The following is a 14,789-nucleotide window of genomic DNA, read 5'->3' as shown; positions in this document are numbered from 1 at the left end:
ACTCAGCTGTCAACACCCTGAACTATGCACCACAGTGACATCACCACCACCACCAAGTGATTGGGAGACAGGGAGGTGAAAGAGGAAAGCAAAGGGGAAGAAGATGAAGTTAATGGAGGTGTAGTTATAGAAGAAGATGGATTAGTAAATAAGGAGCGTATGTCATCTATCTTTTTTGTAAAGTAGTTAACAAAGCGGCTTGGTAGAAGGGTGGAGGGATGAGGGAGACTGGGGGGGTCAAGGAGGTTGGAGGATATAGAGAAGAGTTGTTTGGGGTTAGAAAAAGAGGATTGAATTCTGGATTGCTAGAACAGGCTTTTGGCAGAGGAAGAGGAGAGAAGGGTGTGATAGGCGAGCAGGTCGTACATCATCACACACACCAGTTTAAACCAGTATACATTATTACACACCAGTCAAACCTGTATACATCACACACACACACCAGTTTAAACCAGGATACATCATCACACACACACCAGTTTAAACCAGGATGCATCATCACACACACCAGTTTAAACCAGGATACATCATCACACACACCAGTCTAACCAGTATACATCATCACACACTCCAGTTAAAACCAGTATACATCACACACACACACACACCAGGCTAACCAGTATACATCATCACACACCAGTTTAAACCAGTATACATCATCACACACCAGTCTAACCAGTATACATCATCACAGACCAGTCTAACCAGTATACATCACACACACACACACACACACACACACACACACACACACACACACACACACACACACACACACACACACACACACACACACTATTTTAAACCAGTATTCATCATTACACAGCAGCCAAACTAGTATACTGTACATCATCACACACCAGTCTAAACCAGTACTCTGTGTTCCAGGTGTTAGTCCTTACCCTGACCTCCCTCTGAACCAAGACTTCTACTCTTCCCTGCAGAGAGGCTACAGGATGAGTCGCCCTGAGCCGGCTCCTCTCAACATGTAAGACCTAATCCTCCTGAAGCAAGGAGTCAACATGTGTCACAATGAGTCAACATGTGTCACCATGAGTCAACATGTGTCAACATGTGTCACCATGCGTCAACATGCGTCACCATGAGTCAACATGCGTCACCATGCGTCACCATGCGTCACCATGAGTCAACATGCATCACCATGAGTCAACATGCATCAACATGCGTCACCATGAGTCAACATGCATCACCATGCGTCAACATGCGTCAACATGCGTCAACATGCATGTGTCAACTTGCGCCAACATGTGTCAACATGCGTCAACATGCGTCAACATGCGTCTACATGCATGTGTCAACTTGCGTCAACATGCGTCAACATGTGTCAACATGCATGTGTCAACTTGCGTCAACATGTGTCAACATGTGTCAACATGCGTCAACATGTGTCAACATGTGTCAACATGCATGTGTCAACTTGCGCCAACATGTGTCAACATGTGTCAACATGCGTCAACATGCGTCTACATGCATGTGTCAACTTGCGTCAACATGCGTCAACATGTGTCAACATGTGTCAACTTGCATGTGTCAACTTGCGTCAACATGTGTCAACATGTGTCAACATGCGTCAACATGCGTCAACATGCGTCTACATGCATGTGTCAACTTGTGCCAACATGTGTCAACATGCGTCAACATGCGTCAACATGCGTCTACATGCATGTGTCAACTTGCGTCAACATGCGTCAACATCTGTCAACATGTGTCAACTTGCGTCAACATGTGTCAACTTGCGCCAACATGTGTCAACTTGTGTCAACATGCGTCAACATGCGTCAACATGCATGTGTCAACTTGCGTCAACATGCGTCAACATGTGTCAACATGCATGTGTCAACTTGCGTCAACATGTGTCAACTTGCGTCAACATGTGTCAACTTGCGTCAACATGTGTCAACATGCGTCACCATGTGTCAACATGCATGTGTCAACTTGCGTCAACATGCGTTGACATGTGTCACCATGAGTCACCATGTGTCACCATGTGTCAACATGTGTTAACATGTGTCACCATGCGTCAACATGCGTTACCATGAGTCACCATGCGTCACCATGCGTCACCATGCGTCACCATGCGTCAACATGTGTCAACATGCATGTGTCAAGTTGTGTCACCATAAGTCAACATGCGTCACCATGCGTCACCATGAGTCAACATGCGTCAACATGCGTCAACATGTGTCAACTTGCGTCAACATGCGTCAACATGCGTCACCATGCGTCAACATGCGTCAACATGCGTCACCATGAGTCAACATGCGTCAACATGCATGTGTCAACTTGCATGTGTCAACTTGCGCCAACATATGTCAACATGCGTCAACATGCGTCAACATGCGTCAACATGCATGTGTCAACTTGCGTCAACATGCGTCAACATGTGTCAACATTTGTCAACATGTGTCAACTTGCGTCAACATGTGTCAACATGTGTCAACATGTGTCAACTTGCGTCAACATGTGTCAACATTCGTCACCATGTGTCAACATGTGTCAACATGCATGTGTCAACTTGCGTCAACATGCGTCAACATGCGTCAACATGTGTCAACATGTGTCACTATGTGTCAACATGTGTCACTATGTCCCTGTGTTCTGTCTTCAGGTACGATCTGATGAAACAGTGTTGGAACGAGAAACCTGAGTCCAGACCTTCTTTTTCTTCACTGGTCGTCTCTGTGGGCGACATGTTGACTGACGACTACAAGAAGGTACCAAACTACTTTATCATCCTTTAATATATTATATTATGATAAAGTTTATAATATTACATTGAAACATTTCCTTCATAACAGTGGTTAAAACATAAAGAATCTTCATCACTTTCTTGCCAGCGTTACTTGCAGCTGACGCAGGATTTCCTGGACGGGGACAGTCCGGCGGTCGTTGGGTCCACACCGGCGGTCGTTGGGTCCAGACCGGCGGTCGTTGGGTCCACACCGGCGGTCGTAGGGTCCACACCGGCGGTCGTTGGGTCCACACAGAGTCATGCTTCAGACACCAGTGGTCAGAATCGCGAGGATCATTTTATTGATTTGTTTCTGATCGGTAACCATAAACTCCCCATCCACCTTCCATTTTGTTGACAGGAAGTCCGGTCCCTCAAGTGAACGTGCAACTGTTTGAGGCGGAGCCAGAGGAGGCCGGCTCCTCCCACCGCGCTGCGCTGGACGCAGTCAGGTACGAACAAGAAACAAATACGTCCATACTGAATTTATATTTTCATATTTTGTATCTTATAATAAAATCTGAGATCTGTGCATCAATTATTGTTTCATTGTTTAATTGTTGTTCAAATATGCATTTCATTCTGACAGCCCTCACCTGTCAGAGTCACAGGAAGTAACATCATCAGAGGACAGACAGGAAGCCAAGGAACCTCGCTGCCGTGAGGAAGAGGAAAGCTGCCTGTGAACGGGTCAGCTGCCTTCTAGAGGGATGGAGGGCCGAATTAACTCATGCAGTGCTCCTGCCAGGCAGAACTCAGGGTTGCCTTAACCCCTTTACCTTTTACTCATAACAACATGCTGAGCAGGCATGAGTGTGGGTTATTCTGCCCACAGTGAGAACTGTAAGGCTGGCAAATGAAAGGGGCTTGGAAAATTAGTTTTAATCATTTTAATTAATCGCCTTTAATCGCCTCCACAAAATATTTTATACTAAGTAAAGTAAACTGCAGCAGGTCCTGAATCAGATGTATACTTTTATTATATTCAGCTGCCTTTTCTTTATTTTATAAGTGTCTGGGTTACAATTTGTTTATGTTTATTCAAACTGCTTTTAGACAAAGATATCTGATTCATGTTGAACTTTATTCATTAAATATCAAGATTAAACCCATGCGTTTGTCCGTTTGTATATTATGTAAATCAAACTTAGGTCAAAGGGTTTATAATTATTTTCAATAAAGTTGCTGTAAATAAATGTAATTAATGGTAATTTATGTTTATTATATGACTTCCTGATGATGTTATAGTTCTTTACTAAAGTGTTTATTGATGGAAGCCAACAGCAACATCTTTATTATTAGTCATTATTATTAGCATTAATCCACCATTCATTTATTAGCACGTCTTCATAATAACTTAACTATGAATGTCTTATACACTGTATATATATATATATATATATATATATATATATATATATATATATATATATATATATATATATATATATATATATATATATATATATATATGTATATATACACACATACATACATATATATGTGTATATATATATATATATATATATATATATATATATATATATATATATACACATATGTAAGTATGTATGTATATATACATATATATATTATTATATATGTATATATGTGTGTGTATACATATATATACAGTAAATAAAAATCAATTAATATAAATAAACAGTAATAAAAACAGTAAAGAAGAAAAATAATCCACAATATTTAATCTCCAGATATAAATAAAAAGTATATCAAAAAAGTATTTAAATGTATTTATATTGCACCAGTTGAACGTTGTTAAAGTGGCCGTATATATATATATATATATATATATATATATATATATATATATATATATATATATATATATATATATATATATATATATATATATATGTATGTGTGTATATATATACTACTGAATATCTGCTGCTGCAGGTTTTCTACTTCGTGTTGGAATGTGGAACTAAGACATTCATGAAAGTGCTGAATGTTGAAAAATGATTCCTCAAAGAAACGTTTCCTCTTTTTTAAGACGTGGAGTTTCTTTCAAGACTTCTACTGTCACTAAGTACACTGAAGTACACTGAAGTACTACCTCAGGCACATGTAGTACTGCATACTGCACTACACCTCAGAGGTACATGTACTTTTATACTACACCTCAGAGGTACATGTAGTACTTTATACTACACCTCAGAGATACACATAGTACTTTATACTACACCTCAGAGGTACATTTAGTACTTTATACTTTACTACACCTCAGGGGTACATGTAGTACTTTATACTGTACTACTTCTGTCTGACAGCTTCTGTTACTTTAAGATGACAGTTTTGTATTCACTTCCTAACTCATAACACATTAATGTATATGACATAGTGATTCATAAGAGTAGTAACATGAATAGGTCATAGCACATTAATGTATATGACATAATGATTCATATGAGTAGTAACATGAATAGATCATAACACATTAATGTATATGACATAATGATTCATATGAGTAGTAACATGAAGAGGTTATAACACATTAATGTATATGACATAATGATTCATATGAGTAGTAACATGAAGAGGTTATAACACATTAATGTATATGACATAGTGATTCATATGAGTAGTAACATGAAGAGGTTATAACACATTAATGTATATGACATAGTGATTCATTTGAGTAGTAACATGAAGAGGTTATAACACATTAATGTATATGACATAGTGATTCATATGACTATTAACATGATGAAGAGGTTATAACTAACAACAATAACTATCATAATCATAATAAAAGCAGTAATGTATCAGCAACACTATAAGCAATGCAAATAATATGTATAATGATTTTATGTTGATGTAGCTCGGTGTGTGGGGGTGGGGCTTGATAGGAGGAGTGGGAGGAGCTTACTGGTGGTTATGCTGATGAGAGGAAGTCGTCTCCTTCAGTTTGACTTGAACCTCCTGAAGAACCAGAGAGAGAGAGAAAGATATGAAGCTCCAGTCTCTGCTGCTGTTGATCGCCCTCAGCTGCTGCTCTGCTGAAGGTTAGACAACTCTTTATTCACTGCTTATTACACACCTGTTCATGCTTTATTCATGCTTTATTCACTGCTTATACACATCTGTTCATGCTTTATTCACTGCTTATTACACACCTGTTCATGCTTTATTCATGCTTTATTCACTGCTTATACACACCTGTTCATGCTTTATTCACTAATTATTACACACCTATTCATGCTTTATTACCTCATGCTTTATTAACTGCTTATACACACCTGTTCATGCTTTATTACCTAATGCTTTATTAACTGCTTATTACACACCTGTTCATGCTTTATTCACTGCTTATTACACACCTGTTTATGCTTTATTCACTGCTTATTGCACACCTGTTCATGCTTTATTAACTGTTTATACACACCTGTTCATGCTTTATTAACTGTTTATACACACCCAATCATGCTTTATTCACTGCTTATTACACACCTGTTCATGCTTTATTCACTGCTTATTGCACACCTGTTCATGCTTTATTAACTGTTTATACACACCTGTTCATGCTTTATTAACTGTTTATACACACCTCTTCATGCTTTATTCACTGCTTATTACACACCTGTTCATGCTTTATTATCTCATGCTTTATTCACTGCTTATTACACACCTGTTCATGCTTTATTACCTCAGTCATTATTAGGTTCATTATCTCCAATAATAACAGCATATATTTAACAATATGAGTCATGGAGGGTTAAATGTTCCAGTGTAATGTCTCTTTAATAAATGAGTGTCGTTAAACAGTAACATAAAGATACATGTTGATGTTAATAAATCACCATTTATAAACTAATGCTCATGAAATACTCAATATTATGCATTTATTCATTCTAAACTAAAAACACATCTTTTTCGACTCCACCTTGAATAAAGAAGGTATCGCCGTAGCAGCACTTTAATCTCTCTTATTGATGACACTAGTAGTTTAACTTTATTGAAATTGTACGTTCTTGATTCTTGTTGTTGTGAGTTTGTCCTCATGGTTGAATCACTTATTGTAAGTCTCTTTGGATAAAAGCATCAGCTAAATGAAATGTAATGTAATAATTCTTTATTATGCAGAAAGATGGAAAGATAATAATTATGTAGATTAGTTGTTGAAAAGTGTTTCAGTCAGAAAGTGGAGATCAAAACAAATCAATAATCTGATGTTTGCATTATTAATGAGTTTTGGACATGTGACATCTATATATAATAATACTATCATAATAATTATAAAAGTTTGAAAGTTGCTGAAAACCATAATGAGATACACAACTACTACTAATAGTATTACTAATACTACAACTACTACTACACTACTACGGTCAGTACTACGACTAGTACTGCTTATTGACGGTCAGTACTGGTACTAGTACTGTTTATTGACAGTCAGTACTGGTACTAGTACTGCTTATTGACGGTCTAGTACTACTACTAGTACTGTTTATTGACAGTCAGTACTACGACTAGTACTAGCAGTACTTGTACTCATAACAGTGGATGTAAACAAGTTCCTTCACCTCCTCAAAGAAGAAGTGAGACAAGGAAGTGGGAGAACGAGACACACAAACACACACATACTCACACGCGCACACACACACACTCTCACACACACAGACACACTCACACACACACACACTCACACACGCACTCACACACGCACACACACAGACACACGCACACACAGACACACAGAGTCACACGCGCACACACAGACACACTCACATAGACACACTCACACACACACACACTCACACACACGCACACTCACACACACACACACACACACACACACACACACACACACACTCAAACACACACACACACACTCAAACACACACACACACACACACAAACACACACTCAAACAGACACACACAGACACACACACACACTCATCTTGTGGTCTCTGGTCTCACATGTGTTTCCTGCCCCCGCCCTGCAGGACTTTAAACTGACTAAACTCTATAAATGATATAAACTACAGACTATAAACTATATAAACTATAAACTATAAACTTTATAAACTGTAAACTCTACAAACTATTAACTCTATGAACTATAAACTATGAACTATAAACTATGAACTCTATAAACTATACTATAAACTCTAGAAATACTATAAACTATATTAACTATAAACTACAAACTATAAACTCTATGAACTATAAACTCTATAAACTATACACTCTATAAATACTATAAACTATATGAACTATAAACTACAATCTCTATAAACTATAAACTATATAAACTATGAACTCTATGAACTATAAACTCTATAAACTATGAACTATAAACTATATGAACTATAAACTATATGAACTATAAACTATAAACTATATGAACTATAAACTCTATGAACTATAAACTCTATAAACTATGAACTATAAACTATATGAACTATAAACTCTATGAACTATAAACTCTATAAACAATGAACTATAAACTATATGAACTATAAACTATGAACTATATAAACTCTATGAACTATAAACTCTACAAACTATGAACTATAAACTCTATAAACTATAAACTCTATGAACTATAAACTATGAACTATAAACTATGAACACTATAAACTATAAACTATACTATAAACTCTATAAATACTATAAACTATATTAACTATAAACTACAAACTATAAACTCTATAAACTATAAACTATACTATACACTCTATAGATACTATAAACTATAAACTATATGAACTATAAACTGTAAACTCTATAAACTATATAAACTATAAACTCTATAAACTATGAACTATAAACTCTATGAACTATAAACTCTACAAACTATGAACTATAAACTATATGAACTATGAACTATATGAACTATAAACTATAAACTCTATAATCTATAAACTATATAAACTATAAACTCTATAAACTATGAACTATAAACTATATGAACTATAAACTATATAAACTATAAACTCTATAAACTATGATCTCTATGAACTATAAACTATATAAACTATAAACTCTATAAGCTGTGAACTATAAACTCTATGAACTATTAACTATAAACTCTACAAACTATGAACTATATAAACTATAAACTCTATAAACTATGAACTATAAACTCTATAAATTATAAACTATATAAACTATAAACTATATAAACTATAAACTCTATGAACTATGAACACTATAAACTATAAACTATACTATAAACTCTATAAATACTATAAACTATATTAACTATAAACTACAAACTATAAACTCTATAAACTATAAACTATACTATACACTCTATAGATACTATAAACTATAAACTATATGAACTATAAACTGTAAACTCTATAAACTATATAAACTATAAACTCTATAAACTATGAACTATAAACTCTATGAACTATAAACTCTACAAACTATGAACTATAAACTATATGAACTATGAACTATATGAACTATAAACTATAAACTCTATAATCTATAAACTATATAAACTATAAACTCTATAAACTATGAACTATAAACTATATGAACTATAAACTATATAAACTATAAACTCTATAAACTATGATCTCTATGAACTATAAACTATATAAACTATAAACTCTATAAGCTGTGAACTATAAACTCTATGAACTATTAACTATAAACTCTACAAACTATGAACTATATAAACTATAAACTCTATAAACTATGAACTATAAACTCTATAAATTATAAACTATATAAACTATAAACTATATAAACTATAAACTCTATGAACTATGAACTCTATAAACTATATAAACTAAAAACTCTATAAACTATGAACTATAAACTCTATGAACTATAAACTCTATGAACTACAAAGTCTATAAACTATGAACTATGAACTATAAACTATAAACTATATTAACTATAAACTAACTATAAACTATATAGACTATAAAAACTATATAAATATAAAATAACTATATAAACTATGAACTATAAACTCTATAAACTATGAACTATAAACTATAAACTCAATAAACTATAAACATAGTTTATATATCTTATATATACATATTGTAGTAATAGTTCATATTGTAGTAATAGTATTAGTTCATATTGTAGTAATAGTTCATATTGTAGTAATATTAATAGTTCATATTGTAGTAATAGTATTAGTTCATATCGTAGTAATAGTATTAGTTCATATTGTAGTAATAGTTCATATAGTAATATTAGTTCATATTGCATTAATAGTATTAGTTCATATTGTAGTAATATTCCATCCATCAATCCATTATCAGCCGCTTATCCGGGGTCGGGTCGCGGTGGCAGCAGGTTCAGCAGGCCGACCCAGGCTTCCCTCTCACCCGCAACACTTTTCAGCTCATTCTGGGGGATCCTGAAGCGTTCCAAGGCCAGCCGGGAGATATAATCCCTCCAGCGTGTCCTCGGTCTTCCCCGGGGTCTCCTACCAGTCGGACGTGCCTGGAAAACCTCTAATGGGAGGCGTCCAAGAGGCATCCTAACTAGATGCCCGAACCACCTCAGCTGACTCCTTTCGACACGAAGGAGCAGCGACTCGACTCCAAGCTCCCTCCTGATGTCCGAGCTCCTTACCCTATCTTTAAGGCTGAGCCCGGCCACCCTACGGAGGAAGCTCATTTCGGCCGCTTGTATCCGAGATCTCGTTCTTTCGGTCACGACCCAGAGTTCGTGACCATAGGTGAGGGTTGGAACGTAGACCGACCAGTAAATGGAGAGCTTCGCCTTCAGGCTCAGCTCCTCTTCACCAGGACGGACCGGTACAGCGCCTGTTTTACTGCTGCAGCCGCACCGATCCATCTGTCGATCTCCCGCTCCACCTTACCCTCACTCGTGAACAAGATCCCGAGATACTTGAACTCCTTCGCTTGGGGTAGGCAGTTTGTCCCCACCTGGAGGGAGCAACCCACCGGTTTCCGGCAGAGCACCTTGGCCTCAGATTTGGAGGCGCTAACTCTCATCCCTGCCGCTTCACACTCGGCTGCAAAACGCCCCAGTGAATGCTGGAGGTCACGGTCCGAGGAGGCAAACAGGACCACATCATCCGCGAACAGCAGAGAGGCGATCCCGAGACTCCCGAACCAGATCCTCTCCGCCCCCTGGCTGCGCCTAGATATCCTGTCCATGAAGGTCACGAACAGGACCGGTGATAAAGGACAGCCCTGGCGGAGGCCAACACCCACCGGGAACGTGTCTGACTTATTACCAAGGATACGAACACAGCTCCTACTGCAGGCGTACAGAGACCGGATGGCCCGTGCCAACGGGTCCGGCACCCCATACTCCCGCAGCACCCCCCACAAAAACCACCGAGGGACCCGGTCGAAAGCCTTCTCCAAGTCCACAAAGCACATGTAGACTGGTTGGGCAAACTCCCAGGACCCCTCCAGTAGTCTTGCAAGGGTAAAGAACTGGTCCACTGTTCCACGACCGGGACGGAATCCGCACTGCTCGTCTTGAATCTGAGGTTTGACAAGCGGTCGGAGCCTCCTTTCCAGCACCCTGGCATAAGCTTTTCCCGGGAGGCTGAGCAGTGTGATGCCACGATAGTTTGAGCACACTCTCCGGTCCCCCTTCTTGAAGATGGGAACCACCACCCCGGTCTGCCAGTCCATGGGCACTGCTCCCGAACCCCATGAGACACTGAAAAGGCGTGTCAACCAAGACAGCCCAACAATGTCCAGCGCTTTCAGCATCTCAGGGTGGATCTCATCAGTAATATTATTAGTTCTTATTGTAGTAATAGTTCATATTGTAGTAATAGTTCATATTGTATTAATAGTATTAGTTCATAATGTAGTAATAGTTCATATTGTATTAATAGTATTAGTTCATAATGTAGTAATAGTTCATAATGTAGTAATAGTTCATATTGTAGTAATAGTAATAGTTCATATTGTAGTAATAGTATTAATTCATAATGTAGTAATAGTTCATAATGTAGTAATAGTAATAGTTCATATTGTAGTAATAGTATTAATTCAAAATGTAGTAATAGTTCATAATGTAGTAATAGTAATAGTTCATATTGTAGTAATAGTATTAGTTCATAATGTAGTAATAGTTCATATTGTATTAATAGTATTAGTTCATAATGTAGTAATAGTTCATTATGTAGTAATAGTTCATATTGTAGTAATAGTAATAGTTCATATTGTAGTAATAGTATTAATTCATAATGTAGTAATAGTTCATAATGTAGTAATAGTAATAGTTCATATTGTAGTAATAGTATTAATTCATAATGTAGTAATAGTTCATATTGTAGTAATAGTTCATATTGTATTAATATTATTAGTTCATAATGTATTAATAGTTCATATTGTAGTAATATTATTAGTTCATATTGTAGTAATAGTTCATATTGTATTAATAGTATTAGTTCATAATGTAGTAATAGTTCATATTGTAGTAATAATATTAGTTCATATTGTAGTAATAGTTTGTATTGTATTAATAGTATTAGTTCATAATGTATTAATAGTTTATATTGTAGTAATAGTATTAGTTCATATTGTAGTAATAGCTCATATTGTAGTAATAGTTCATAATGTAGTAATAGTTCATATTGTATTAATAGTATTAGTTCATAATGTAGTAACAGTTCATATTGTAGTAATAGTATTAGTTCATATTGTAGTAATAGTAATAGTTCTTATTGTAGTAATAGTATTAGTTCTTATTATACTAATAGTTTGTATTGTAGTGATAGCAATAGTTCATATGGTAGTAATAGTTCATATTATAGTAATAGTAATAGTTCATATTGTAGTAATAGTATTAGTTCATATTGTAGTATTAGTTCGTATTGAAGTAATAGTTCATATTGTAGTAATAGTAATAGTTCATATTGTAGTAATAGTATTAATTCATAATGTAGTAATAGTTCATAATGTAGTAATAGTAATAGTTCATATTGTAGTAATAGTATTAATTCATAATGTAGTAATAGTTTATATTGTAGTAATAGTTCATATTGTATTAATATTATTAGTTCATAATGTATTAATAGTTCATATTGTAGTAATATTATTAGTTCATATTGTAGTAATAGTTCATATTGTATTAATAGTATTAGTTCATAATGTAGTAATAGTTCATATTGTAGTAATAATATCAGTTCATATTGTAGTAATAGTTTGTATTGTATTAATAGTATTAGTTCATAATGTATTAATAGTTTATATTGTAGTAATAGTATTAGTTCATATTGTAGTAATAGTTCTTATTGTAGTAATAGTATTAGTTGTTATTGTACTAATAGTATTAGTTCTTATTGTAGTAATAGTATTAGTTCTTATTGAAGTAATAGTCTTAGTTCATATTGTAGTAATAGTTCTTATTGTAGTAATAGTAATAGTTCATATTGTAGTAATAGTTCTTATTGTAGTAATAGTATTAGTTGTTATTGTACTAATAGTATTAGTTCTTATTGTAGTAATAGTAATAGTTCATATTGTAGTAATAGTATTAATTCATAATGTAGTAATAGTTCATAATGTAGTAATAGTAATAGTTCATATTGTAGTAATAGTATTAATTCATAATGTAGTAATAGTTTATAATGTAGTAATAGTTCATATTGTATTAATATTATTAGTTCATAATGTATTAATAGTTCATATTGTAGTAATATTATTAGTTCATATTGTAGTAATAGTTCATATTGTATTAATTGTATTAGTTCATAATGTAGTAATAGTTCATATTGTAGTAATAATATCAGTTCATATTGTAGTAATAGTTTGTATTGTATTAATAGTATTAGTTCATAATGTATTAATAGTTTATATTGTAGTAATAGTATTAGTTCATATTGTAGTAATAGCTCATATTGTAGTAATAGTTCATAATGTAGTAATAGTTCATATTTTATTAATAGTATTAGTTCATAATGTAGTAACAGTTCATATTGTAGTAATAGTATTAGTTCATATTGTAGTAATAGTAATAGTTCTTATTGTAGTAATAGTATTAGTTCTTATTATACTAATAGTTTGTATTGTAGTGATAGCAATAGTTCATATGGTAGTAATAGTTCATATTATAGTAATAGTAATAGTTCATATTGTAGTAATAGTATTAGTTCATATTGTAGTATTAGTTCGTATTGAAGTAATAGTTCATATTGTAGTAATAGTATTAGTTAGTTTGGGCGGCTGTAGCTCAGGGGGATGAGTGGTTGTCCCGCAACCACAAGGTAGCCAGCTCAATCCCCAGTCCCCCCATAGCTCACATGTCGAAGTGTCCCTGAGCAAGGCACCCAACCCCCAGCTGATCCCTGGGCGCCTCTCAGGGCTGCCCACTGCCCCCATCCAGGGATGGGTCAAATGCAGAGAAGAATTTCCCCAAGGGGATTAATAAAGGATACTTTCTTCTTATTGTAGTAATAGTATTAGTTCATATTGTAGTAATAGTTCTTATTGTAGTAATAGTAATAGTTCATATTGTAGTAATAGTTCTTATTGTAGTAATAGTATTAGTTGTTATTGTACTAATAGTATTAGTTCTTATTGTAGTAATAGTATTAGTTCTTATTGAAGTAATAGTCTTAGTTCATATTGTAGTAATAGTTCTTATTGTAGTAATAGTAATAGTTCATATTGTAGTAATAGTTCTTATTGTAGTAATAGTATTAGTTGTTATTGTACTAATAGTATTAGTTCTTATTGTAGTAATAGTATTAGTTCTTATTGAAGTAATAGTCTTAGTTCATATTGTAGTAATAGTTCATATTGTAGTAATAGTATTCATTCATATTGTAGTAATATTATTAGTTCATAATGTAGTAATAGTTCATAATGTAGTACTAGTTCATATTGTATTAAAAGTAATAGTTCATATTGTAGTAATAGTATTAGTTCATAATGTAGTAATAGTTCATATTGTAGTAATAGTATTAATACCATGTGATGTGAACCTGTTTGTCTTCAGAAACTAAAGAATCAAATAGAAACTGTGAAGTCAGCAAAACGATCGAGATGTACGATCTCTGATCAATACCTTTATTGTGTAGTATAATCCATGTATTCAAT

The 14,789-nt window shown here is 34.3% G+C and overlaps 2 protein-coding genes across 3 annotated transcripts in view; both read left to right on the top strand.

Annotated features, from left to right (window-relative positions):
* LOC306751451 (platelet-derived growth factor receptor beta-like) overlaps positions 1-3,855 on the top strand; it is a 35,983-nt gene extending 32,128 nt beyond the window's left edge. For both annotated transcript variants that reach the window (XM_079235019.1, XM_079235018.1), the window contains exons 24-28: positions 889-988; positions 2,630-2,735; positions 2,859-3,030; positions 3,114-3,204; positions 3,342-3,855. In XM_079235019.1, the coding sequence (XP_079091145.1) occupies positions 889-988; positions 2,630-2,735; positions 2,859-3,030; positions 3,114-3,204; positions 3,342-3,438 (566 nt within the window). In that variant the 3' untranslated portion in view covers positions 3,439-3,855. The remainder of the gene's footprint in view (positions 1-888; positions 989-2,629; positions 2,736-2,858; positions 3,031-3,113; positions 3,205-3,341) is intronic.
* A 1,850-nt stretch (positions 3,856-5,705) lies between these two features.
* csf1rb (colony stimulating factor 1 receptor, b) overlaps positions 5,706-14,789 on the top strand; it is a 46,448-nt gene continuing 37,364 nt past the window's right edge. The window contains exon 1 of the mRNA XM_079238081.1: positions 5,706-5,781. Coding sequence (XP_079094207.1) covers positions 5,727-5,781 — 55 coding nt within the window. The 5' untranslated portion in view covers positions 5,706-5,726. The remainder of the gene's footprint in view (positions 5,782-14,789) is intronic.

Source organism: Taurulus bubalis (genome assembly GCF_910589615.1).
Source record: "Taurulus bubalis genome assembly, chromosome: 2".
Lineage (NCBI taxonomy): Eukaryota > Metazoa > Chordata > Actinopteri > Perciformes > Cottidae > Taurulus > Taurulus bubalis.
Note: the sequence above shows the minus strand (reverse complement) of the source record. Positions and strands in the feature narration are given on the sequence as shown.